At 43.2% G+C, this 26,222-nt stretch overlaps 1 protein-coding gene across 3 annotated transcripts in view; it reads left to right on the top strand.

The window, feature by feature from the left end:
- ARID1B (AT-rich interaction domain 1B) overlaps nucleotides 1–26,222 on the top strand; it is a 333,070-nt gene that overhangs the window by 211,845 nt on the left and 95,003 nt on the right. For all 3 annotated transcript variants that reach the window (XM_036317506.1, XM_036317509.1, XM_036317508.1), the window contains one exon: nucleotides 17,279–17,522. In XM_036317506.1, coding sequence (XP_036173399.1) covers nucleotides 17,279–17,522 — 244 coding nt within the window. The remainder of the gene's footprint in view (nucleotides 1–17,278; nucleotides 17,523–26,222) is intronic.

Below are 26,222 nucleotides of genomic sequence, written 5' to 3'. Positions count from 1 at the left end.
ACCATCAGGGGCTGAGAACTGTGCTAGGTCACAGATGGTGTATGTCACGGAGGGTGACTTCCCACAACAGTCTGTCTTCACAATTTGCTTCTCTTCTCTTTCACTCCTGTGAATCCTGTGGGCTGTCAGCAGACAGAATGAAAGAAATCGGATGCTCTCAGTTTCGGTGATAAAATGCATTGACCGTATTGCTGTTGGGATTCCCCCTAAGTTTAGCCAGGGCTTCCTTTGCTGTGTTGGAGGTGGGCATCCTGCCCAGATGGGGTTGCCAGGTAAGAGGACGTGGATATTCTCTGTGGCTGTGGGAGTTAGATGTCCCCTGGTGTGCCACTTTATAAGTCCCTTGGTTTATGGGCCTGCATGTGACAGTTGCTGTGACTCACCCACAGGTGATGGAGTGAACACACTTGTACGTCCAAGAAGCTGGAGAACTAGAAATAGCATGTGTGACACACCACAGGTTAGAAGTTAGAAAGGAATAGATTTAAGTCACCACAGGACTGTTAAATTGTGTCCTGCTGTTGCCCACACTGGACATCTCTGCCACATGGTGGTTCTTCCTTTTATCACTTACAAAGTCATGTTCTTCTTTAATGAATGGAACAAGGTATGTTGAGATGGTCATGTACCAAGATATGTAATGTGGAACAGTAACTATTGGGAAATGCACTAAGTAGATAAAAGTGTGCACTTATAGCAGTGCATGTGCTTCTGTATGTGCATATGTGCACACACACTCACATACACACATACACATAAACTCACAAACCCTCGCACACTCTGCCCTTTGACCTCTTGGTGAGGCTGGCAGTACCAGTACTGATGTTAATGAACATGCCTAGAAAAGTGCATTCTCAGGCCATCTGTGTCCATAGAACCTATATATTTTCAATACAAATAATTTAGACTCGCTGGACCTCAGTTTTGCATTCTGAAAACACAGGACAGGAGGAAATGCTTACCGTGCCTTTGTTGTACTTCTGAAAACTCTGTACCGTTCCTAACCATTCTCTGTGTTTTTCTTCCAAGACAGTCAGACTTCACTCTCCCACTTTTTTTGTCTGTTTCTTATAAATTTTTTTGTTTAGATATAATTGACTTACAATATTACGTTAGTTTCAGATGCACAACATAATGATTTGATATTTGAATATATTGTGAAATGCTCAGTGCAATGTCTATTTAGCATCCATCACCACAGATCATTACATAAACTCGGAGTAGATCTTATGTCTACTCAAATATACAATGAAGTGTTAACTATAGTCAATGCTGTATATTACATCCCCGTGACATTTATTTTTTCGCTCTCCCCTTGTTCTAATAGGTATCTTCTAGTACGTTTCTACCTGAAATACTAGGTGTGGGCCCCAGTAACATCTGCTAAACAACTCTAAAAATTGAGGAGAGGTCGTGTGGTTAATACTAGCATGGGGTGGCTGTTGAAGTCTAACTACAGCTCACTGTTTTTTATATACTATTCATGTCTGACGTGTATCAGATTCAGGAACCTCGTTTCTACTGTTTATAACTGTTGAGAGAATATTCAGTAGTAAGTTCACTTTTTATGACCTAACATTGTCAACCATGGGCTTCCTTTTTATAAAGCTCCTAAGCAAGAAACGTAATATGATGTTTGCCACCCATTGCAAATTGCACACCACGATTTCTTGTATAAGCTAGTTACTGCAGTTACTTAGCTGGTTCAGAAACGTTTTCTAGAAAAACCCGCCTTTCCCACTGACGTGAAGGCCTGCGTCGGTTTCTTACCACTCGTGGGTATTTCAACTCCCTTTTGTTCCACATTTATTCATGTTCCTTGTACCAGTTATGTTGTTATTCCAGGGCAATCCTGTTTGAATACTGAGAACACAGACCAATTGCCAGTGTCTAAAGCACACATGGAGAATTTTCTCTGAAGAATTCAACATTAGCTTGACACCAATACCCATGAGTGGCAGGTAGGGAATGAGAGGCTGTGAGCCAGTCAAAGGAATTCTGGACGCACACCTTTCTTTGTAACACACCAGCACTTACTAGCCCAGCTTCTATACCAGTGATGGCGAACCTATGACACGTGTGTCAGAGGTGACACGCGAACTCATTTTTTTGGTTGATTTTTCTTTGTTAAATGGCATTTAAATATGTAAAATAAATATCAAAAATATAAGTCTTTGTTTTACTATGGTTGCAAATATCAAAAAATTTCTATATGTGACGCGGCACCAGAGTTAAGTTAGGGTTTTTCAAAATGCTGACACGCCGAGCTCAAAAGGTTCACCATCACTGTTCTATACCGACTAAGTAACTACACAATCGGTGTCCCAGCATCTTAGCCTATGAGAATAGCATTGTTCTCTTAGAATGTTTCGTTGTTCTCTTAAAGGGGATGATGTGGGACACTTACTATATTTTTTTAATTTACAATTACATTAAAAATGCATAAATTATAAAACTGAAACTCATCTTGAAACAAAATGTTCATTTTCTTGATAGAGGATGTCAAGTCGGCCATTTGGTGCTTTGTTTACGTTCCATATATATTATGCTTTTAAAGATATGCATTTTGCTATACGTAAGAAAAAAGATAGAAGGAATTGTGGCAGTGTTAGAACTTAGTTCTTAATAGTGGCATTATTCTGGATATTTATTTTCTATTTGTTTTCTGATGTGTTTCCTTTTTGTTTAAAGAATACTGAGTTCTATTACTTTAAAATATTCATTTTGTTTTTCTTTCGCATTTTTTTAAAGAAAATAGATGACACCATGAAATATGTTTTTCTTGTTGCTGAAGAACAGTTCATTTTTGTTTTGAGTTAGTAGTAAATAAAATCAAATGTATTATAATTTGATGTAATTGTAAATTTTTTGTATTATATATTTTCACTTCTTAATTAATACCTGAATTAGAATAACTGGATGTTCGGTATTCTCTGCTCTTCTTAGAATACGAGGACATAAAATTGAGAAAGAATTGAGATTTGCATCTTATTTTTTACATACTATAAAACTGAATCTTCTTTTCTACTAAGAGGCATTGATAGGAGCTCAGAGATGTAGATCTGCCTTATGCAAAAGGGAATGTCCATCCACAAAGACCCAGCAACGCATTCCAGTTGTTTAATTGCTAAAAGCCAACATCTCTTCCTATTACTAATAGACTGTGCGTCCTTCTTTGCTACTGGCTAACCATCTTCAGTAAAATACGTTACCACAAACCTCACTCACAGTTGCAGCAATGACCACACCACTGTGCTTTCCTCGGTTTATAGAGTGGCAGTATCGGTTGAGGCGCTCAGCTCCACTTCCTGCAGATAGAAGTCTGAGGCGGGGGCTGTGGTGATGAAGCAGAGGTTCTGTCGGTCCCTGCTGGGGTGCCAAGGCCAGGAGTTAAGGGACCCGTTCCCGGAGAAGCAGGCCAAGCTCTGGTCTTGGCCGTGCTTCTGTCCTTTGTATATTTATGTACTTGCGTACTTATTTCTCACTTCTCAAGTATTTTCTTTGCTAGCTTAAGAACCATTTTATTCATGAGTATGTGAATGTTCAAGGAGGAACTCTCACACTTAAACGAACCTGTAAGGAGCCCATAGAAAAGCAAGTGCCTGCAGCGCTAATAATGAGAACTGACAAGGCAATCCTGCTGGGTTTATTTATGACCTTCTGCCTTTGTTAGCTCCTGTGAGAAATTCCTCTCTAACCATAACAATATTGTTGGAGTTTGGCACTGTACAGAGAATCCTACCAAGCCCCGAGGCCCACAAACTGGCACTCGCTCAGCCCCTAACAGATTGCTTTGCTTGTTGTAGTTTTACATTTTCCTTCACTCCTCTTATTTAATTCACAAGTAGTTTTCACCAGTCTTTATATACATGCTTGTAAAATAGATATTGCTTTTATTCCTAGAGTCAGAATTCATTTTTCCTTAATACAGTGTCTTATCTACTGTTCAGCAGCATTGGAAAATTCAGAAACGGACAGTACACAGAAAGGCAAGGAGACAGGTGTATTCTGTGAGGACAAATCATGGCCAGTCACACCACATTGTGCCAGCGGATGGACTATATTACATGCTCCTAAATGATCTCGGGGTTCCTCGTTCCAGGAGTTAAAGGGAGCGCAGAGGGATGAGTTTACCTGAGGATATCAGTCTATAATACCCTGGCTTATTTCAACTCCATTTCGATACTTTAAGTTCTGTTTACTCTATCTGGTTTGCTTTCTTCTACAATATCCAGTGAAACAGGAAACTTAGAAGTGTCAATTCACAAAGAGAATTATGTTAAAAACTAGAGGCCGCGTGCACAAAATTAGTGCAAGAGTAGGCCCTCACAGCCCTGGCTGCCTCGTGGCCCCGCCTTCCTTGCACCCCCCCCCCCCCCCGAATGGTCACTGGTCATTCTGGAAGGTTGTTTCAGAAGGTCATTCAGCCATCCAGTCTAATTAGCATATTAGCTCTTTGTTATATAGGATAATAATTTTCTTTGGAAGTAAAAGAAAATGGACAATGTTGAACATGTAACTCTTAACCCGACCCTTGGCAGCAGTACTCCATGTGGAAGGGTGCAGAGCAGAGGTGCCTCCCAAAGCCTCGAGCACCAGTGGGCAGTGTCGCCTCCTAACGGTCCTGTTGTCTCAGTGGTGCAACGGCAGAGTCACCATGCATATTATATTCTGTGTAACGTGTTGATAGGCATGTGGCTTCTATTTCTTCTGAGAATCTGGGTTCAAGATGCCAGCTTCTGTGGGGAATAAGTTCTGTAGAACCCATTGACCTAGAAGTACCTGTGTCTGTATTTGTTGAGTGTTCATTGGCTTGAGAGGGTTGGGTTGTTGGGCTGGGGCCTGCTACATCAAAAGGCCATACTCTTAAAATCAATGTTTATATTTTTGCTTTGTTCTACTTACATCAAATCTGATTTTTTTTTAAAGTTTTCTCAGCCATTTTACTCAAGTATGTACAGACTTGCTAATGGAGACAGTGAGGAAAATTTTATTAAAAATCTGAACCTGGGAAAATATGAAGACTGCATATGAGCATAATTTGCTGTTTGTGCACTTGGCCTTGTCATTTCATTACCATGTACTTTGCATCATTTCTGAAAACACTAATACGATGTCACACTACTGCTATTCAGCTGTTTCCCATCTTTTGAATGGTTTATTTTAAAGTCCATTGGTTGTTTGCCTTAGCGTGGGAATAGAATAATACTGTTTATTAAGTTGTACTATGTGTTAAAGACTTACAAATCTCCAGGAGCCCCCTTGGTTTTATTTCCCTTACAAAAAAGCTTCAGCATTTATTAAAATAACTGCTCAAGTACAAAAAAAGAAGGAAAAAATCCTCCCAGATCCAATCACCTAAAATAACCACTGTTAAAATTGTATTGATCATTAGTTGATACATCTTATGCATTAAAAACTACATGCATGCATTTTATATGTACACATAAGTATATATGTTTATGTAATTTTATACTGTTTTACATAAATTTGATCATGGTGTTTGTTGGCTGTACCTGATTGTCACTCAACAATCTTTTCAGTAAAAATTACATTATTTTGAGTAATTATATATTTTTAAACGCTAAATTGACATTTATATAGTTTCTAATTTTTTGCCATTTTAACATCTAGTGTTGTTTTAAATTTCCCTGCATACTTTGTGACAATAAGCATCAGAAGCATGGTGGCTAATGTTTATTAAACTCATTTTGCTCTCTCAGCCTCTTTGAGACAGAGATCCATTGTGTAGGCGAAGAAACGGAGGCTTTGGGATGTCATTTCACTTGACTCCTTCTCAGGCGTAGGAGCTGATGGAGCAGATTTGAACCAAGGCTCCACAGCTGCTGCTGAAGGCTGATGCCCTCTTTGGCAGGCAGGGGTACGGTGGTCACTCCGCACTCACAGAGGGGCTGTGCTAGCAGCCAGCTGTGCTCTGCCCGGACACAACTCTCGGGAAGATACTTGGTACAGAAGGGAAGGATGCGTTCAGGCCACTGCTGTTTGCTCAGCTACCTTTAGAAGTCACACATTTTTCTAGAAGTCGTTTGCAAATTTTGTAACACATACTAAAATGCATTTCACATTGTAAACAGTGTTAAAAAGACCAAACTATATGTCTGGTATATGTATATCTTTATATATGTATGGATGCGTTTTTATACATAGCAGCTGTTTGCTGAACTTATTGTATGTTTATACTTATTCATAAATACGTTTAATCCTCACCATGGTATAAGTAATATTTTCCCCATGTTTGGATAGTGAATTTGAGGCTTAGTGGGGTTAAGGAACTTGCCCAAGATTGGGGGAAGAAATGATGGAGCCATGACTTGATTTTCAACTGCTCTTACTCCAGAATTCATGCTTTTATCTGCTGTGTTGTTACTATAAACCTACATTATCATAAATATTTAATGAGCACTTACCTGGTGCCAGGCATCGTGCTTAGTGCTTTATGTACAGCAACTCATTGAATTCTCCCAACAACACTGTGAGGTCCCATAATGCACACAGATGAGAATAGAGGCAGCTAGGGCTCCTTTGCCCAGGCCTTGGAGCCAGTGAAGGGGCTCGGTGGGAATCAGCTGTGAGATTCCAGAGCCCAGATTCTTAGCAACCACCCCAGCTCACCCCCCAGTGCAGAAAGAACACTCTGATGGGTTAATACCAGTGTTGGAAAAGAAAACTAACCTGTAACGAATGCTCTTTAAAAGCAGCTTCCTTAGAGGGGAGGGGATGGACGCAGAGACTGGGGAGGAGCTACACAGCACTTCACCGGGATTTCAGATTGAAGACCAGCGTTTAAGTCCAGTTTTATTTAGAAACTAATGATTCACTGCAATAAGGAAGAATTAGACAAGGGGATGGGCTTGCAAGTCAACTTACTTAAGTCCCTCCCCTGCTCAAATGTATCAGAAGGCAAAGGAAAGGTGAATGTTAGCCTTCCACCTTGTGGAACCCTGCAACATCATTTGCTTATGCTGTCTTCCTTATGTGGACTAAAACAGTCATCAGAGAACTCTTTCTTCTCCTCCTGGGCCCAAACGTGCTCAGGGCACCGGGTAGTTACTCTCAGTGTGAGTTCACACTTGCGTGGCACCCAGATGGCTCTGCTGAGAGGTGCGTGGCTGAGTGTGAAACAGGCTGGCCTTCAAGGCCTGATTCCAGCCCTTACTGAGCTCATCACCATCGCCATCATCGCTATGGAAAGTTTCTGTCCAAAACCCTGCAGAGGTGTACGACCACCTTGTTTTGAGACGTAGTGTTTGAAGTCATGTGTTTTACGCTCTTAGGAAAAATCATGTAAAACTGTGCTCGAGTGTGAGCACTTGAGGTGTCAGGTGACCAGCTGCTGGCCCCTGTACAAAGACGAAAAACAACTCGCTTGGGGACCCTCTTACCTAAATTGTCTGTGAATCATAACCAAAAATAAAAAAAGTCCATCTTTTTAAGGTTTGATGTTGGGGGGAGTATTAAATGTGTTGAATTTCATTTAAAAATATAAAATAAAAAGCATTTCATCTGTAATCATGTAAAAAAAATCTCTATTCCCTACTTTTCTCTAAAGAATTTGAAGTCTTAAAAATGATTTCTGTGAAAATATTGAAATTTTAAGCTTTTTGCATATGGAACCCAAAATATTTCTTCCTATTTTTAACATGCTCATTTTAAACTACTAAAGAAATGAAATAACCCTGTCTTTGCGTTTGGGGGCAGTATTATAAAGGGAGATATTGCATTTAAGGAAAGAAATTGGATTTGAATTTATGTGGCCTTAATGTTTGTTTCATTGCTATTCTTTTCTATTTCAAACTTATTCTTTAAAATGAGCGATTTGAAGTCTGTGTCTAATATATAACTTAGCACCAAGAAATAATACCATCTTATATTTTAAAAGTCATGTTCTTCACAATTTCTTTATCATTTGCTTTATTCATTTTATTGACCCATTGACAAAGTAAGCCCCCATGTTATGACCGAAGCAAGATTCGATTGTCTTGCCCACCTCGGATCAGCGATGGCACCAAGCTTCCAACCCCTCTTACCTCCAGCTCTTTCAGCGTAGTAGTCTCTGTGGTCACATTTTGTTATTTGTGATTCCTTGTGAGTCATTTGGGGTGTTTTTCTTTTTTTTTTTTTTCTTTTTTTTTTTATATATATTTTATTGATTTTTTTACAGAGAGGAAGGGAGAGAGATAGAGAGCCAGAAACATCGATGAGAGAGAAACATCAATCAGCTGCCTCCTGCACATCTCCCACTGGGGATATGCCCGCAACCCAGGTACATGCCCCCGACCGGAATTGAACCCGGGACCCCTCAGTCCGCAGGCCGACGCTCTATCCACTGAGCCAAACCGGTTTTGGCTGGGGTGTTTTTCTTATCATTCCTCTGTTAGCCACTTTCCAGTGCTAGAATGTTTGTTGTAATGTCATTGATAAAGTATTGTTGAAAGTCTGTGTCCATAAACAGAGTGCAGGCAGTCCTTGACTTGCTCATTAAAGAGCTTATGAATGATTGATCCAGCTAAGTGGCCAGAAAAATGGGAAAAAACAACCCTGCCCCTCTCACACAGAATTCCCTTTCTCTTTTGGTTGCTACTGTCTGGGGTTTCATTTTCAAACCCGATTCCAGCAGGGCCTGCAAGCCTTTGTCAGTATCCACCAGAATTAGTAAAACGGAGGACACATTTCCCTCCCTCTTCTTCACTCAGCCACTCCCTCCCGAAACCACTGCTTTCCTGCGCTGTGTCACCCTTACACGCTGTGTGGGCTCCCCGCCCCCAGCCTCTCCCTTGTGGTTAATAGTGAAAACAGCTCGCACTTATGGAGATGTTGCTGCACTGATCCTTATACTTATACTTTCTCATTTCATTCTCACAGCTCTTCTCAGCAGTGACTAGTGAGGAAGGAGAAACACGGAAAGGTTGAGTATGTCTCCCACGGTCCGTTAATAAGTGGCAAAGCTGGGGACTGAATGTCAGTCGTCTTCCCCCAGCGTTTGCCCTGTGGCAGATGCGATCAGTTCATTAAACTCAACATGAGACGCTCTGTGGTACATGAATGTGACCTGGAGCTCATTCTCACCTGAGTCCGGGAAGACCTTGCCCAGGGGTTAAAAGCTGGCCCTGGAGGGAAGTAGGGCTCTGAGGAGTGAGCAGGGCAGAGGTTCACCTCAGTAAAGACCCGGTGGCTCAAGTTGCAGGTGCCCTGGTGGCTTGTTGGATGTCAGGAAGGTCGTGAAGACCATGAACTTATCCTACCTGCTCTCTTGTATTTCCCATCTCCCTTCTGATCCACAGTGGTACCCACTCTTGTTGTCTCATTCGAACTTTGCTTACTGCCACTGCTCTAGGCTTTTTGAATTTACACAACCATGTTGATGGTCCACCGCTGTCCTTTGCCTTCTTTCCTCAATGAATTACATATTGCCACATTGGTTGTTTTGTTTGTTTTCTTTCAATATTGTTTATGAGATTCATAGTGATACTTTTAGTTCTAGCTCATTCACTTTCACTGCTCTGTAGTGTCCCTTTTCTGGATACATCTGTAGATATTTTATTTTGCTGGAAAATTAGATTCCCTCCAATTTTTTGCGATTACAGTACTGAAACTGTGCTTCTATGCTTTTATATCTCTCCTTATGTACATGTGCCCAAGGGTAAACCTAGGAGTGGACCTTCCGGGTCATGGATGAATGCATCTCAGCTTTATAAGACGCTTACAGATTATTGCTCGAAGTGGCCATACTAAATTATTTTTCCACCAGCTGTGTCTGGGAAAGCACGAAGTACATATCTTCTTTCCTCCAATATTTTATAATCGTGAAATCTCAGGTGGAAGTATCACTATCATTTAGTGTTGACAAGAGTATCAGCTAATCATCTTATAAAGGAACTTAAGTTGCACACCAAAAAATGCATGTAAGAGAAATAATTATCTTGATTGTGTAAACATGAATGGAGATAGGACAGCTTTTCCTTGAAGAAGAATTCTAAATAAAGTCGGAGAAATGGAGTAGAAAAATCAACATTTGAACAACAGAGTACTGCTGCAGGCAAGACCTACAGATAAAGCTAAAATTAATGGGCAGTACTTCCAGGACAAACAGGATACATACATGGCTCTGTCTATTTCCCCCAAATATTTACTAATTATTGGTGGTTTTAATCTATGGTTTTAATTTCCACAAGCTCTGTGATACTCCCCCTCCAGGAGGTGGAGCTTAATTCCCTCCCTTGGGTGTGAGTGGGACTTGGTAACTCCTTTCTCATGAATGAGCAGGGCCAGGGAGGAAGAGTAAGTAACTTGGTGACTACTTTCTCATGAATGGAGTAGGAGAAGGGAAGAAGAGTAGCTTGGTGACTCCTTTCTCATGAATGGAGCAGGGGCAGGGAAGAAGAGTAGCTTGGCAGTGGAGAGACCTGACAGGCATATCTTAACTAAGTGACCAAAGTCAACATCACCTGATAAATCATGTTGATGCCATACCCTGATGTGCTGCTATGTAAGGAAACTTCACTTCTGTGCTATTTTCCCAAAATCTGTAAGCCTAGCCTAATCATGAGAAGACACTAAACAAACACAGATTGAAGGACATTCAACAAAATACCTGACAAGTACTTGGAGGGGGGCTTGGAAATATGTGAGAAATTGTTGCAGGTTGGAGGAGACGAAGGAGGCATGGTGAATAAATAATGAGCTATCCTGGGTTGGATCCTGGAACAGAAAAGACGTGACTGGAAACTGGTAAAATACGATTTATCTGCAGTTGCATTAATAGTATTGTGCCCATGTCAGTTTCATAGTTTTGATTGGTGTGCCATGGTTAGTATGAAAATGTTTCCATGTAGGGAAGCTGGGGAAGGGTATGTAGAAACAGTACTGTCTTTGCCACTTTTGTGTAAGTCTGAAGTCATTTCAAAATAAAAAGTTTGAAAAATCCAGTGAAGGATGTAGAACAAGTGTGTTTGTTATGCGGTTCATGTGACTGGGGAAAATGTCAAAATAACTAAGTTCCTGTCTGCAAATAAAACTTCCCTTTATTCCACGCAGACTCAGCACAGTGTGTGAGTTGTGTGCTTTTCTGTCGTTTTATTTTATTTTTTAGGTTGCTAATTTATTTGCAGTTCCAATAGGTCTTACCGTTTTAAAGTATTTCATTGCTATGTACTGAAGAAATAAATGTCTCCTGGGGGTTCATGCCTTTTTATTTTTAAGTTTTATTTGCAGAATTGCTACGTGCTAAGCATTGTATTTCTAAGGTAAACAGTAGTGTTTTTACCATGAGGGATGCAAAAGGTGGTGCTCATTGCTTTTCTGTTACAAGGATTTATGAGACACTTTCAGCAATAAAAACTGCTATCAGTAGACAGACTGGAAATCTCACTTATTTACGGATCTTGTTAGTTTGTCAGTTTGCTTTCACAGCACCTGGGTCGTTCATACATATCATTCCTCACCTGGCATTGATATTTCAAAGCACCCACTCATGAACTCTCCCTCCTTCGGCCGTTCGCTGGTTTCCCCTTTGTAACTGATATCTTGGGAGGCATCCCCAGGGGTTTGGGAGTAGAGTAGATGGTTTAAGAGTTTAACCTGTATACTCTGTACTGTATTCTCATAATTAGTTTTTAGACACCAGTGTGCTGTTTTAAGGGCAAGGTACATATCCTTCCTCGCTTTATCCATTGATTCTCAAATATAACGGAAATGAGCAGTAGGAAGATGATGTAGACTCATGAAATGATCGCGGCCTAACGGCACACTACTATTTAACTTGGCCTACAGTTATTTAGGCACTTCTTGTTGTCGTTGTTGTTTGCTTATTTGTTAAATTTTATATAATGCTAAAAATACATAGATTTAAAAATATTCTGTGTTCATAAACACTTGAAAACACATTTGTGTGTTTTTTTCTTTTAAATGTTTGACATTTCTTCTTTGGCAGCACACTGCATTTTTCCCTTCTTGGGTAATAATATTAAAGCTTGCCTTTTAGACTTCTGGTGGCTCCCTGGTCCTAAAAGTGTAAGCCCCTGTCCCTGACCTCAGCGTGTGAGGTTGTTCAAGCTGCCCTCAGGAGGCCTCACCTCATCCTCCAGCCTCCTCACTCCCCAGGTGGCGTGCCCTCCACAGTTCCTCCCGTCTCTGCACGTGGTTCCCTCTGCCCCGGTCCCCTGCCCACCCCTTGTCCAAAGGGCACATCTTTGCTCCTGGTCTGGGCCTGTCAGATGGCAGCGCTGGGCCAGTGTGGGCTGGCGAAGACGCATGCTCCATGCTCCACATCATAGCATTCCTGCTGTTTATTTGGCTGTTCGGCTGTTTGTCTCTCTTCATTGAGACTCCATGAGAGAAGGACATTGGAGTGTACATGACCACATGCTGTAGGCAACCTAAATATAAAATGTAGTCTTTGTGTAAAAGCTGCCCTCTACCTTTTCCTCCACCTCCTCCTACCAAGCACCATCCCACGGCTCCACCTGCGAACCTTAGCTAGGCGCGCCTGCCTGAGCTGCCTCTCCGTGCAAATACCCCCTCCCGCCCCCTATAGCTTTCATTTCACAGTGGTCTGTAATTTGTATTAATACGTGTATTCTTTAAAATGCCATTGCTCCTGGAATAGTAAAGGCAGCAGCTGCTCATACATGAGCCTTTTTTAGTGTTTCAGCTCTGACTTGGGCCTTGACTTATGGTCAGGAGAGGGCTTGGCTCAAGGTGGTGACGTCAGTTGAACATTTGGGCCGGTAGGAACCATGGACGGGAGCTAACACGATGCTGTGGTCTCCTCACGTAAGAAGCGGTACCCACTGTCTCTGGTACTGAGGAGGTGCTAAAGCCATGGCGGCACAGTCATTGCTTAAAATCGTCCTGACCCTGCTCATCATCATTGCCATTGTGAGGGGTCCTAAGCGTGTGATCAGAGGGTACGCTATTTCCAGATGAACCTTAATCCCAAATTCCATACAACCCAAAGAAAACTATAAATACATGTTCTTACCAAATTATGTGTAAGTTCAAGACTGCCGGACTGTGTGAAAGGGTCTGTGTGTGGTTCTTCCGAGCCTACATAACAGCAAGACGGCTAACAGTGGGAGAGCAGAGAATCCCCGGGCAGAGTTCAAAACAGAATAATTTAGGGTCCCCCTGAGGCCCGTGCAGTGGAAAAACATTCCCTGCACCATGCATATTTCATACTCATATTGTTTACCAATGCTAAGTTTAGAACGGCAGCACATTTCCTATCAGGAGATTTAACCCAAGGACCTTTGAGCCTAGCTTTTAATTTTAGGTGCTGATTTTTAAAAATCAAAAGGAAGTATAACCATTACAATATTTTTACTTATGAGAGTATGCTTCACTCTGAATTCTTCTTCTGTGAAGTATCACTTTAGCTGGTTATCCTATAAATGTCCTCCTAAAGTGACTTCCCAGAATGGAATATTTGCTTGAGAAAGAATGGGAGTGAATCAGGTGGAAGCCACTTCCCCAAAAAGTGGCTCATGACTACCTCTCTTAAAGTGAACACTTGACTCATTCGTATCCTTGTGTTAGCCCTGGCTTTGGATGTGAGATTGTCATTTGTGGAGCTTATGAGTATTTTTAAGGAGCTTATGACTGCTTTCATTTATTTTATTTTATTGTTTGCTTATCACTGTTTTTAAATTAACATCAAATGTTATTTTACCAATTGACCTCACACATCTTAAGGCTATGCCTTGCACATATTGTCAGATGTGACGAAGAGTTAAATATTTGTTATTTACACATGTTTAAATAGAAAGTAGGATTTATAAAGCATCTTGGAAAGAAAATGTTTTAAGTCTAAAAATTGGTGCTTTAAAGATTTTCCTCGTAGATCCTGCTTTTCTGTGCCTTTGCAATTTTTAGTTCATTGAGACAGGTAAAAGCTTTTAAGTCATTTGCTGTCTAGACGAATGAAAGCAGCAGGGACTTTTTTTTTGGGGGGGGGGGTGTTGAAATACACTGTTTATCACACATAGGTGTGTGCTGAAAAGAAGCCTCTAAACATCATGGAAATTAAACAGTCATCGTGAAATTTTTTTCCTTTTGTGTATATATGTCAGTCAAATTAGTGGCTCAATTCTAATATCGATTTCAGGGTGTACTTGTGTCTCATGTGCAAATGATAGCTCTGAAGTAAGGTGGGGCATGAAGTGACTTCACAGTGTGTTTCTCGAGAATCGAGTATCTAATGACACTGGATGCTTGGCCTCCAGGATGGTCATTGGAAACAGGGCTGAGAATACATGGCTAAATTTTAATAGCGAAGTCAGTAGTTTTCAGCAGAGCATTGGTGGTAAATATTTAGAAATATTGACACGTGCTGGCTTCCTGGTGTAGTGCTTGCAGCTGTTATCACTAGGAAGCTTGTCATTCAGTGACATTCAGCAGTGACAGTCAGTCTGTCCTCTTTAGCACCTCAGCTCCCACAGAGTCCCTGCCTTTCAGAAAGGTAGGGTCTAGCTGGAGAGAGAAAAAGAAAACTGCCGCCTGAATTTCATACTTAGTATTCTAAGGAGGAGAAGAGATACTAGTTCTGTTCTGAAAATGAATGAGAGACTTTCCTAAAGACCGTTGGGCTGGCATCTTAACCTGTGCCTCAAACCCAGGGGAAGTCACAGGAGAAATCATTAACTGTGTCCTATTAAAACCCTTAAACCAGAGACCTGCGTGGTCTCATTGATTGAAATATCGCCTGTTTCTAATGCAGTGTTTATCCTCCTGCTCTCCCGGGGCGCCTCTGAGCAGATGCCCACATGCGCGCAGCCCTGCAGTTCTCTCTCAGTGACGAGACCACAGTGCAGAGTATTTTGAAGTTGGTGTGCTTTTTAAAAAGCCCACTTATTTAATTAAGCAAGGGAGCAGAATTTTCCAACTTATTCCCAGTGCTTTAGGATAGTAAGACATTCCCAGCAGTGACTGATTTTATATTTGAATAAACTAACTTATTAGATAAATCAAGTAACATCAAAACAAAAGATGTCTTTTGAGGTAGTAAGTGATAATGTATTAATGCTAATTTTTTAGGAGGAGCATATACAGTCTGTATATGTAATATTGTATGTCTATTTTACTTATAGGTAGATCTTTAAAAATTCTTCTTGGTGGCATGTGCCCATGTACATTCCTGTGTCCTCCACCCTGTCACACTGCATTGAATCAGGGATATACCTGTTTGTGCTCTATGCTAATTCTTAAGCGTTTCCCCTGTCAGAATCTGGTAGGATTGCTAATGCTCCCAGTGGCATTTCATTCTAAGCACAGTAAAATCTCTTGTACTTGGCACTTGGGTTAGAATGAAAAATTGTACATGAGCAGGGTGGAGGGATAATGGTTACAGAGGAAAGTCTTCGCAGAAAACTTTCATTTAAATTTTAAAGTAAAACCTTTTTTAAGGCACGGATTTTCTAACAATAAATGAACCATTAATAGTAGGAATTATATTATTTTTGGTGTGCTGGAAGGCATTTTGTATTCCGAGTGATTTCAGATACTGAAAACCCAATTTTGCTAAACCACATTGTCATGGTCAAATACTGAATGTACTGTGCATGAGCCCAGGAGTCTGCCTTCCCCTCACTCGTCACGAAGGGGAAGGATGTAAGGAATGCTGGGGTAGGGGCTCCGGCCCCTGGAAGCGTCCTCCCTGCCATTACCTGCCCTGCCAGCTCCCCCGGGGTGAATGGGAGCAGTGTAGCTTGAAGGTGCGGTGCATGCGGTCTCTGTTCTTCTGTTCTTCGCAGGCGTCATAGATCTGCTTACAAAAGAAGAATGGAGTCGGTGCCCTGCTGACTCAATTGTCCTCCAGAGGAGTGTTAGTTACACAGCTTCTTTGTTAACGAGGCTGGAAGTTTAAACCACTGTTGAACTTCTTTTATTAACGTGTTGTAAGATAGCTATACATATGGATGCCCTAATGTCTGCAGGGCGGGAATATTTCTCCATAATTTACATATAAAAGTTACGCGTGTGTGTAACAGCAATATAGAATTATATCTCTTTACTGCTCCTCTGTTGCACTGAGTCTAGTCAGCTCTGAAATTCTGATGACACGTGAGCACTGAGAAAGCCACCGTTTTTATGTTTCTCTTGGAATTGCCTTGATCAGCCGGGTGAACAGCAGAGATGCCTTTCGTGCCTTTGCTGCCTGAACGGTGCTCTCTGAACACCGATCCGAGTCGCTTTCTCAACCAGAACGGGGAATTTTAAGGGAGGACAAAAAGGAATTTATAGGTCGTGCAAAGAATTTTAAAAATTTCAAAGTAACAATTCCTTTTTTTATGAAGAAAGATTTGCATAAAATTACTTAACTTCAGTATTTTTTCAATTGAATCTAATGATTTTTTAAAAGTTAAGTCTTTTCTGTGTTTAATTCCATGGTTTTATATCTAGTTATTGACCAATTCTTTTCCTCTAAAAAAGCACAGAAAGCGTATTTCCTCTCAAATGATTTTGTCTGATTGAGTCTTTGTTTCGTATTGGTGCGCATTGGGTATTGGAGAGCGCATCTCCACGTGGGGCCCACACTCCCCTCCCGGGGCTCCTGGGGCTGTTGGCACCTTCAGAGACAGTGAGGTTCTCTCTGGCCCCCACCGGCACTTTCCAGGGAGATGTTGGTGTGGGGTCAGTCCCATCTTGGGGAAGCTCTGCACACTCGTCACTGTGCACTGGGCCGGAATCACCCTCCTCCCTGAGGAGGGGGCCACGCAGGGAGGCTGTGCTGGGACCCGCGCTCTAACGGGCCGCCTGCTCTTGCTGCGGGGCCAGACAGCGGATACTCCCACCTGCAGGCCACGCGCTCTGTCTCAGCCTCTCTCCCTGTGGCCCGAGAGCAGCCACAGGCAAAGGGGTGGCCGTGGCCGTGGCCGTGGCCGTGCGCCACTGAAACATTACAGGCACCGACATTTGAATTTCAGATATTTCTCATATATTGCAAAATAGTACTCTTGATTTTTTTTTTTTTTTTTTTTTTTGTCATTTAAAAATGTTTGGCCCAGCTGACAGCTTAAAGCAAAGCTTGTAGGAGGGTTTTATGGTGTACAACTTTACTCACTTCTTCGGATAGATCAGACCTTATGGGTTCAACTTATGAGAGTAAAGTGTTCTAATAACAAGCGGCCATGCTCTGAATTTTGGGTGTTATCTAGGAAAACTTCATTGCTGAGGGGTGTGGTTATGATTTCCAAATGGTTTTGACCAGGTGTTGGTCCGAACAGGTTCCTCTATAAATCCGTGCTGTGTCTTCCTTTCGCAGGACCTGTCAGGCTCCATTGACGACCTCCCCACGGGAACGGAAGCAACCCTGAGCTCTGCAGTCAGTGCATCGGGCTCCACGAGCAGCCAAGGGGATCAGAGCAACCCGGCCCAGTCGCCTTTCTCTCCACACGCATCCCCCCATCTCTCCAGCATCCCCGGGGGCCCATCGCCTTCTCCCGTGGGCTCGCCTGTAGGAAGCAACCAGTCACGATCAGGCCCAATTTCTCCTGCAAGTATTCCAGGTATTCCCTTCGAAATAACCATGCTTTCACTCTGAAGGAAAGACAGCTCATGTTCATCAAGAACAATATACGTCCCATCCCGTTTTGGGGTTTGTTTTGTATTGTTGCTATTTAAAAATCTAGTGATGGGACCACGTATTAGGAGCATAACTGTGAATTATGACCAAAGCGTTTGAGAGTCCCAGTTCCTACAGGTCTTCAACTAATGAATATAAACACCCAATTAATAAAATCACCAATCAGGCCGATGTCTTCAGTTTGCCCATTTGCCTACACTTAAGCCGGAAAATTACTTACTTTCTCTTAGCATATGTTTAGTAATGATTCTGTTAAATAAGATCTCTGTTGATTAATGCTGCTAAAGGTGAGATTATTGATGAGTATTGGCCTTAGTTTTTAGGGTTCTATTTAACTTATACTGTGGCAGTTATTTTCTAAAATAGATGTAGTGTTTATACTTATCAGTGTCATAATTTGCCAGCATACACTCAAGGCCTTGTTACTGATACAAACATTACCTTCTAATTTTGACATAAGACGTTTGTGTTCCGGTGAACTAACTCTTGACTCAGCTATTTCAGTGGTCCTACTATTTCTGTATCTTTTGCTTCCTCTATTGTGTGCTCAGGATTATTTATTTGTTTATTTGTTTGTCGTTTGCCTCATCCTCATCCTTCTTTCTTAGATTGAACTTCATTCATTCAGACCCACCGAGCAGTAAGCTTTCCTTTATCAGCAAAGTAGATGCCGTTTTTTTCTGTGTAAATGTTGCTAACATGATGTAGACGGCTGCCAGAAAGCACTTTTTACTAACCCACCAGAATTGATATTGGACTGCAGATAAATTTTCTGATAGTTTATTCTATTATCTTGAAAGTATGGATGGTAGTTTTTAGCCTTGTTACCATTTTATACCTTTTTTATGAATTATTTTTTAATCCTCACCCAAGAATAAATGTTACTGATTTTAGAGAGAGTGCAAGGGGAGAGACAGAGAGAGAGAGACAGAGAGACAGAGAGATGTGAGAGAGAAACATCGATCGGTTGCTTCCTATACGTGCCCCCACCAGGTATCAAACCTGCAGTCTAGATATGTACCCTGACCAGAATGGAATGGGCAACCTTCTGATCTACAGAATGACGGTCCAACCAATTGAGCCACCCTGCCAGGGCTACACCTTTTTTTGTTTTTTAATCTTTATTATGGGATGTGTTATGTGTGTATGAACGTACATATGCACATGTGTAACATGCTAATTATGAAACGTAACTACTGGATGAATGTGCGTGAGCCCACTCTGCAGCTTTGGGATTGGAGTGTTTGCTGTCGATGGCGCATCTGCGTGTGTGTTCCTGCATTATCTCCAGCCCTGCGCATCTCCCTGCCTTGGATGTTCTCTGTGTATTTTTAATCATTCTCTTCCGTTTGGGGGATTTTAAAGAATTTTATTACAAACTTCTATAGAGTATATATTGTTAGTTTTATTTAGTTTTGAGCTTTATAGAATTGTATTGTATTTAGAATGACTATATAACATATCATCCAAGCTGAGAGAGACACTTTGGAGCAGGTAAGCATTGCTATTAATAATTGCAGGAGGACAACGGGCATAAACCAGGGAGATCCTGGCAAGTCAGGACATACGGTCACCCATGCCGCACATGGTCATCTACAGTGGCTGTTTTGACTACGTTATGTTTCTAAGAATCATCCATATTTTGGATATAGGTATAATTTTAATGCATTTTGATTGAGGCAATTTGATGTCACCTTTCTTTCAAAAATATTTGTCCTCATGGTAATTGAAACCTGGGCTTGCCTGCTTTTAACATTTTAAAGCTGTGATTGCTCTCTATTTCAGAATTCCTTAGGCAGATTTTGGTACTGAGATGGTTTTTGAGGAATCACCTACCTAAACATTGGAAAGTTCTATGTAAATTACTGTATTTGTCAAAAGAGGAAATCATTCCTCCTTTTTGAATTGGGTCAAAGGACTTTTCCTAATCCTAAATGAAGACATTTCTGAGGTAAAGACATTACAGTTTTTCATTTAAAATCCCTGACATGGGTAGTTCACAGTCCGATAGTTTTATCCATAGGTTTATCATTTCCAGACGGGGATTTTGAAACTGTAAAATTTCCCGTTCTGGATTTTGATGCGCGATAGAACACATGCCCCACACGAGAACTCACTGGGACCTGTGCTGCGACACGTTGCAGAGGAGGTGGCTCAGCGGGGGGTGGGGGGGGCGGGGGAGGGAGTCGGTCGGAGCCGCTGCGCGGTGGTGTCGTGTGCAGGGTCCGGCTGGTCGGTGGGCTCCTCATCACCGCAGGGCAGCACCTACCGAGCTCATTCTCTCGCTAACTTCTTGGGAAAGCAGGTTTTCAATCGAGAGCATCCAGCCTCCTTGGATATGTTTAAAGTGTATAGTTTGTATTTTAAACTTGTGTCGGGAAGCTAACTGCCCAGGGCCTACATTGTCATTTGTTTCTGAGTCTGTACCAATGAAATAAAAATGTCAGGGAGGCCCTGGCTGGTGTTGCTTAGTGGATAGTGTGTCAGCCTGGGGACTGAAGGGTCCCGGGTTTGATTCCGGTCAGGGTACATGCCCAGGTTTCAGGCTCGATCCCCGGTGGGGGGTGTGCAGAAAGCCGCCAATCGATGATTCTCTCTCATCACTGATGTTTCTGTCTCTCCCTCCCTCTCCCTTCCTCTCTGAAATCAATAAAAATATATTTTTTTTAAAAAAAGAAAAGGTCAGGGAGCAGTCGCCTGGTTTCCCACTCAGGGCAAGATGTGCAAACTGCTGCTTTGGGAACATCTGTTTGGAATTTCCCTGTATTTTTCTGTATGTGGCCTTCTGCTTTCTTTTCTCCCCCTTCCTTCCTCTCATTCCCAGAACTAACTTGTGTTTTCTGACCTCACTTCTCTCCCATTACCTCCCACCATATCTTGCTGCTGCCTCTCCATGTGTCACAGATTGGCTCTCAATCATTGTCTCCATGCAGTCATTGTTAAAGTGCGCAGCTGTTGTGTAGCTGATAGCTGGGGCGAGGGAAAGCCAAGATGTTGTGGGGGTTCTTCCTCGTGTTGCTTTCCCAGGGTTTGCTGAAAAAGAGCACTCATTTTCCTCCATCTCTGCCCTGGTAAGTGAGATTGACAGCTAAGGAGAAGTATCAGCGGCTAGATAAACAAAGCCCAGGAAAGCGTCCCAAGTGGCTGAATCTGTTTCTTGCCTGTTAAACCGTCCCTCCGCCCACTGCAAATGTGCCCTCCTATCATGCCGCCTCACAGCACCGAGTGCCATGGGAACGACCGCTGTGACACACTGGCACCGCTCGCCTGGCACGTCCCTCACTCAGCGGGGCTTTCCTTCCTGCCTTCTTTGCAGAGCAGGGTGGAGATTGGCTGCGGTGAGTGGCCACATGGATGTCTCCTTTTGTTTGCACGCTGCTGGGCTCCAGCATTGCAGCGCCTGTAGTTAGAAGGTGGGGAACGCAGCCCTGGGTGTTCAGTGTAAACAAGCATTTGAGGATACAGTCCCCCCAGGCCATTGTCAGTCTTCCTCTTTTCACTTATTGTTTGCATTTCTCCCTCCTTTATACCAGTGTATTTATGTTTAGAGAGAGAAACGAAACTGTCTCTCTTTTTAATTGGTAATGTGCACGTAGATACAAACGCATTTAAATCAAGCAAATCCAAACTCCGTGCAGGTGGTTCTGAAATGTATGGTAGTAACCCTTTCTTCCCTTCGAAGAAATCACCCATCACTCTGTGCTGATGCTGCTTCCTGGGTGACGTCCTCCAGTGCTTGTCTTTGCTTAAGGGGGACAGACTGTTGGGGCGTGACTGTCTCGTGTGGGTCTCCTCGGGCCTGATGGTCCTCGCACAGCGGAAGCTGACGCAGCACCGCGTGGCAAGATTTAGTGCGTGTTCATCTCACTGGTCTCGCTGCCAGAGCCAGCCATTGCAGTTTACTAACAAAGCAAAAATGTAAATAAGCCAAAATGTTTTATTTTATTGGCCAAAGGCCTGTGTCAGCTTTTCCTCATGTGCTGTAAGCAGCCACCGTGTTGAAATATTAAGAAGGGTGAACATAATGGGAGGGGAGGGTGGGCAGGCGGACGTTAACTGTTCACTGTTCAGAGCCTGATAAACATTTCCGTCTGTGAAACCTTTCAGTGTTTAAACTGCTGAGCACAGTGCATCACAGTCCGTCAGATGCAGGATAATAGCGAGTCCCTGAACAGGTTCCCGTCTTTATTTTAGCGTTTGTGCCAAGTCCAGGTTTAGGTGGTGCTGTCACTCTCACCTGAGAGCAGGGCTGCTGCCCGTAGTTGATTAGGACCAAAGATACGGAGTCAGGTATTCACATCAGTGTCACGGCGGAAGCCATTGCTTCCTGGCCATGCTTTTTCTCGCACAGCCCTCGGTGTTTATGAGAAGACTCAGCAGTGACAACATCTTCCTACCCGCCACAGACAAAAATAAAGTTCCAACGAAGGAAGCTCCCCTTTTTAAGTTTATGTGCTCTGCTGTTTGAGGCCTTGCCTCCCCTCTCCCCTCCCCACACTGGCCGAGGGTCAGGAGCCGAGAGACTAGGGGAGAGAAGTTCAGGGGCTGGTCGTCTTCTGTTCATCCTCCTTCTCCAGGAGCCCTCCTGCCCTCCCTGTCCCGGCGGCTGCAGCGTGTCCCCGTGATCACCCCTGCACACCTGCCTCCCCCGGGCGCAGCGCCTGGGGCTCCGGCCCCTCACTTATGCAGACTCATCCCTGGCGAGTTACCTAGTTGCTGTCCAAAAAGGAGCACAGGTTCTGAGTCCCTGTGGAAATGGCTTTGCCAGAGGTGGTCCTCCCCCGGTCACTTTATATTGAGCCGGATTCTCCGAAGCGTTGTCAGGTCAGTCCTGGCTGAGCCAGGCCTCCAGCGTCCAACCAGCCGCAAGGAAGTCCTGCCCTCGGGGAGATCTAGGACCCCAAAGAGCGAGTCCAAAAAGGCGGCACCCATTAGATGCAATATGGGCAGCGGTGCGTGGGCAACTTTAGGGCGCATTGAGAATGTCCTGCGTGGTGCTCCCCAGCCCTGCCCGCTCAGCAGCTGAGAGCGGAGTTGTTTCGGTGGGAGCTGCTGTAACTGCACAAACAACAAGAAATTCTCGTCAGAAAACAGATTTTCATGCTTAATTTGACATTCAGACAAGCAGATTTGGAAGGATGTTATAATGGGAAAGAGAAAAATGAATTGCAGCTAGGAGCTAGCCATAGGCTGGAGTGAGCAGGAAGGAGTTTAGAGAGGAAATGGTGGTTCCTGGTCTGATTTGTCAAGATTAGTGCCTATGAAATGAACACCGCAGGGTGCAAACCAGGGTTTCTCTCCTTTTAATCTATCCGCCTGGGTATTTTGAACATTTAGGATCAAGCCTAACCCATCCTACATAACTGAATTTTCCACTTTTTAATTTATTGTTGCTTAATCAAATTCAAGGTAAAATTATGAGGTTTTTTTCTCTGTGTAAGTGCTTCTGACCCAGTTTCCGGCCGTGATAGCACTAGTAGGATCTAAGGTGGCTTTGCACATGATGACACCTTTTTATCAGAAAGCCTGCAGGCACCTGCCCTGATCATCTGACTTTAAAACATGCATCACAGCTCTTTGTTGGCTTCTCGTGAAGTAGAAACCCCGCAACAGCTTGTTGTAGGGAAGATGCGTGCTGCTCATTGGCAAGCTGAGCAGGAAAAAACTCAAACACAAAATGCCATCGATACATCCGTGTTTTTAATCCGAGGCAGCCAGAAAACATCACTTCAGCAGTTCTACCAACCAGAGAACTTCAGCCAGTATTTTTCTTCCCTTAGAAAGTAAAATATTTGTGTGTTATAGAAAACAGGAATTGCAGATCTTTTCCACATGGTGCCTCGCAGCACTTAAGAAAGCAGCGGTGTGTTTGGTCCTTTAGGGAGACGCCCTTGCAGCTCTGCATGGTTCAGTTACCAGTTATTAGCGCCTCCCCCTAAAGTCCAGGCCAGGATCCGGGTTGTAGAAACTCAGTCCTGTGGCTGTGAATGTTCTGTGGTTTCTACGGGGCAGGTTCCTTGCGTTTGAAGCAGCTGCTCTTCCCTTTGGAGGTGCCTCCTGGCCCAAGCCAGGTTTTTCTGATCGTTGGGGGATGAGCATTGCTTCTGTTTTTCAAAAGCAGAAATCTTTTTGGTTCTTCCACTTCAACAAATTTCAAATGAAGCCTTTTCTGCTTCTCCTTCCCCCACATTCAGGAATCAGAGATCATTGGGATTTTCTCCTAATGCCCATTCCCAGTGGCTTTGCTACTCTCTTAGTTAAAACTGAGTTACGCAGATCAGTTTACGCTCCCTCTCATTTCGTTCCCTTTATTCGGTCTTTTGCCCATGAACATACAGGGTCTGTGTTGCCGAGGCTACATTCTGTGCCTTATAAGACGAGCAGCGACTGATGTGTTTCTTGGTCACCCCAGCAGACCAGGCCCACTTCCCCTTTCTTTTTCTACGCTGTTAACTGAAGAAGCATTTCAGATGCCCTGCTTACTGTTTGTTTTCATTTCTGGAGCTGAGTGGACTGCCGCTACTCTGTACTTGTGATTAACTGAACAGGGTGGCTGTCGACTCAGCCATGGGATGCCGCTGTTGCAATGCCATGGCGTTGACCTGCTGTATGCAAAAGCTTGTTGAACAGATTTCAGCATAGAAGTAAAAGTTTCCAAAATCATTGGGAAAATGGTGATAAAATAAATAGTACTTACAGTCAAGATGTTCCCACTGTTGATCTGTGTTGCGGTATTCCTAAAGGGGGTAAGCAGCAGTGGTGAACGGAACAAAACCCTTACAGAGAGTGTTGTTACTGCCCTGTGTTCTGATAACCCTGGTGCCAGGATTATGATGATGTGTTGATTGATTATAGCCGTTAAGTCTCTTACTAATCAGTTTCATCACTTAGTTTCAATTCACACACTTGCACCTTTGATTTCTCTTCCATAACAGGGTGATATGGGTTGTCATTGACTAATGAAGAACAGAATTGGTTTCGGCATGAGACAAACGGAATGCCGACACGAATCCTAAAATGCATTAATCTTTAATAATCCACATCTGCATGTTTATAAATTATATAACTGGGGATGTTAATGTTGATATTCTCCCTTCTAAACAGAAAGTGACATAGGAGTTTGTACTTGCAAACTATATTAAATACATATAGCTGAATGCCAAGAGTGACCTTGCCAAGGGTGCCAAATGTATGAATTCACTGGATTAATACATTTGGCATTTTTTGAAAAGCAGCATGTTGCCCATTTGCTATCGGATAAATGAGGTGATTTCCTGAGGAAGGCCAACTAACTCAAATTGCCCACTTTGTTCCTTTCTGAACTTATTGTTCTCTTTCACTAATTCAGCAGGTTCTGAATGCATATGTTGCTGCATGCATGTTCCTAGGAACTGGGGGAAACACACTAAACATAAGTGGCAAAGGGCACGGTCCTCGGGGAGCTTGCATTCTCATGAGAAAGACAGGAAATAAGCAAATAAGCATATAATTTACTGTCAGGTTTTATTTGGGGGTGGTGAGGGAGAATCAGGTTGCTTCTTTAGTTAGCAGTGATTAGGGCAGGTGTCTTTTAAAAATTGATCTTTGTAATCTTTTTTGTTAATCCTCACCTGAGGATTTTTTTTCCTCCCTTGATTTTTAGAGAGCGTGGAAGGGAGGGGAGAGACAGAGAGAGAAACATCGATGTGAGAGAGACATACTAATTGGTTGCCTCCCCCACATGCCCCAACTGGGGCCGGGGATCAAGCCTTCAACCGAGATAGGTGCCCTTGACCGGGTTCGAACCCGTGGCCCTTCAGTCCATGGTCCAACACTCTAACCACTGAGCAAAACCAGCGAGGGCAGAAATTGATATTTGAACTATGGTTTCAGTGAATGAAGGCCAAAAGCATGCCATGTGACCGTCTGGCAGAGCAAAGAACAAGTACCAAGGCCTGAATGAGTCATGTGGTTGGTATGTGGGCACGGGACACCCAGGATGTCGCTGGGGCTGGAGTGTGGAGGGAGGGGGAGCTGGGGACACATCACTAGGCAGTGAGATTAGAGGCGACTAAAGCCAGCTCCTTTAGGCCCTCGTGCGTGATGATTAGGAGTCAGTGTTTATTTTACGTGTGATGGGGCGCCGCTGGGAGGTAGAAGGCAGGGAATGGTATGGTCCAGTTTAGGCTTTAAAAGGACATTCTGGCTGCTGAGTGCAGAGTATACACTCAGGAGCCAGAGAGGAAGCAGGGAGAGTGGCTGGGAGGCTCCTGCGGTCCCTAGGGGAGGGAGGGCTGGGCGTGGCTAGATGTGCGAGTAGCAGTAGTGGCAGAAAGTTTTTGGTTCAAGAAATTGGTAAATGGTTGGTCTGTACAGTGGAAGACAAAGGAAGGAGCAAGTTTGGGAAGGGGGGATCCAGAATTTGGTTTTGAACATGTTACATTGAGATGCCTGTTGTGCATGTGAAGGGAGATTTGAATAGGCAGCGGGGTCTGGACTCGGGATGTGTAGGCTGGAGAAGTAGGTCTGTGAGTCATTAGAGTTCCCGAGGGGATCACCTAGGCACCCAGCCTGTTTCACAGTCACCTGGAGGGCTTGGGACAGCCCAGGTGGCTGGGCCCCAAACCTAGTTTCTGATTCAGTG

This window comes from Myotis myotis, unplaced genomic scaffold (assembly GCF_014108235.1).
Source record: "Myotis myotis isolate mMyoMyo1 unplaced genomic scaffold, mMyoMyo1.p scaffold_m19_p_7, whole genome shotgun sequence".
NCBI classification, from domain to species: domain Eukaryota; kingdom Metazoa; phylum Chordata; class Mammalia; order Chiroptera; family Vespertilionidae; genus Myotis; species Myotis myotis.
This window is presented reverse-complemented; position numbering and strand designations above follow the sequence as displayed.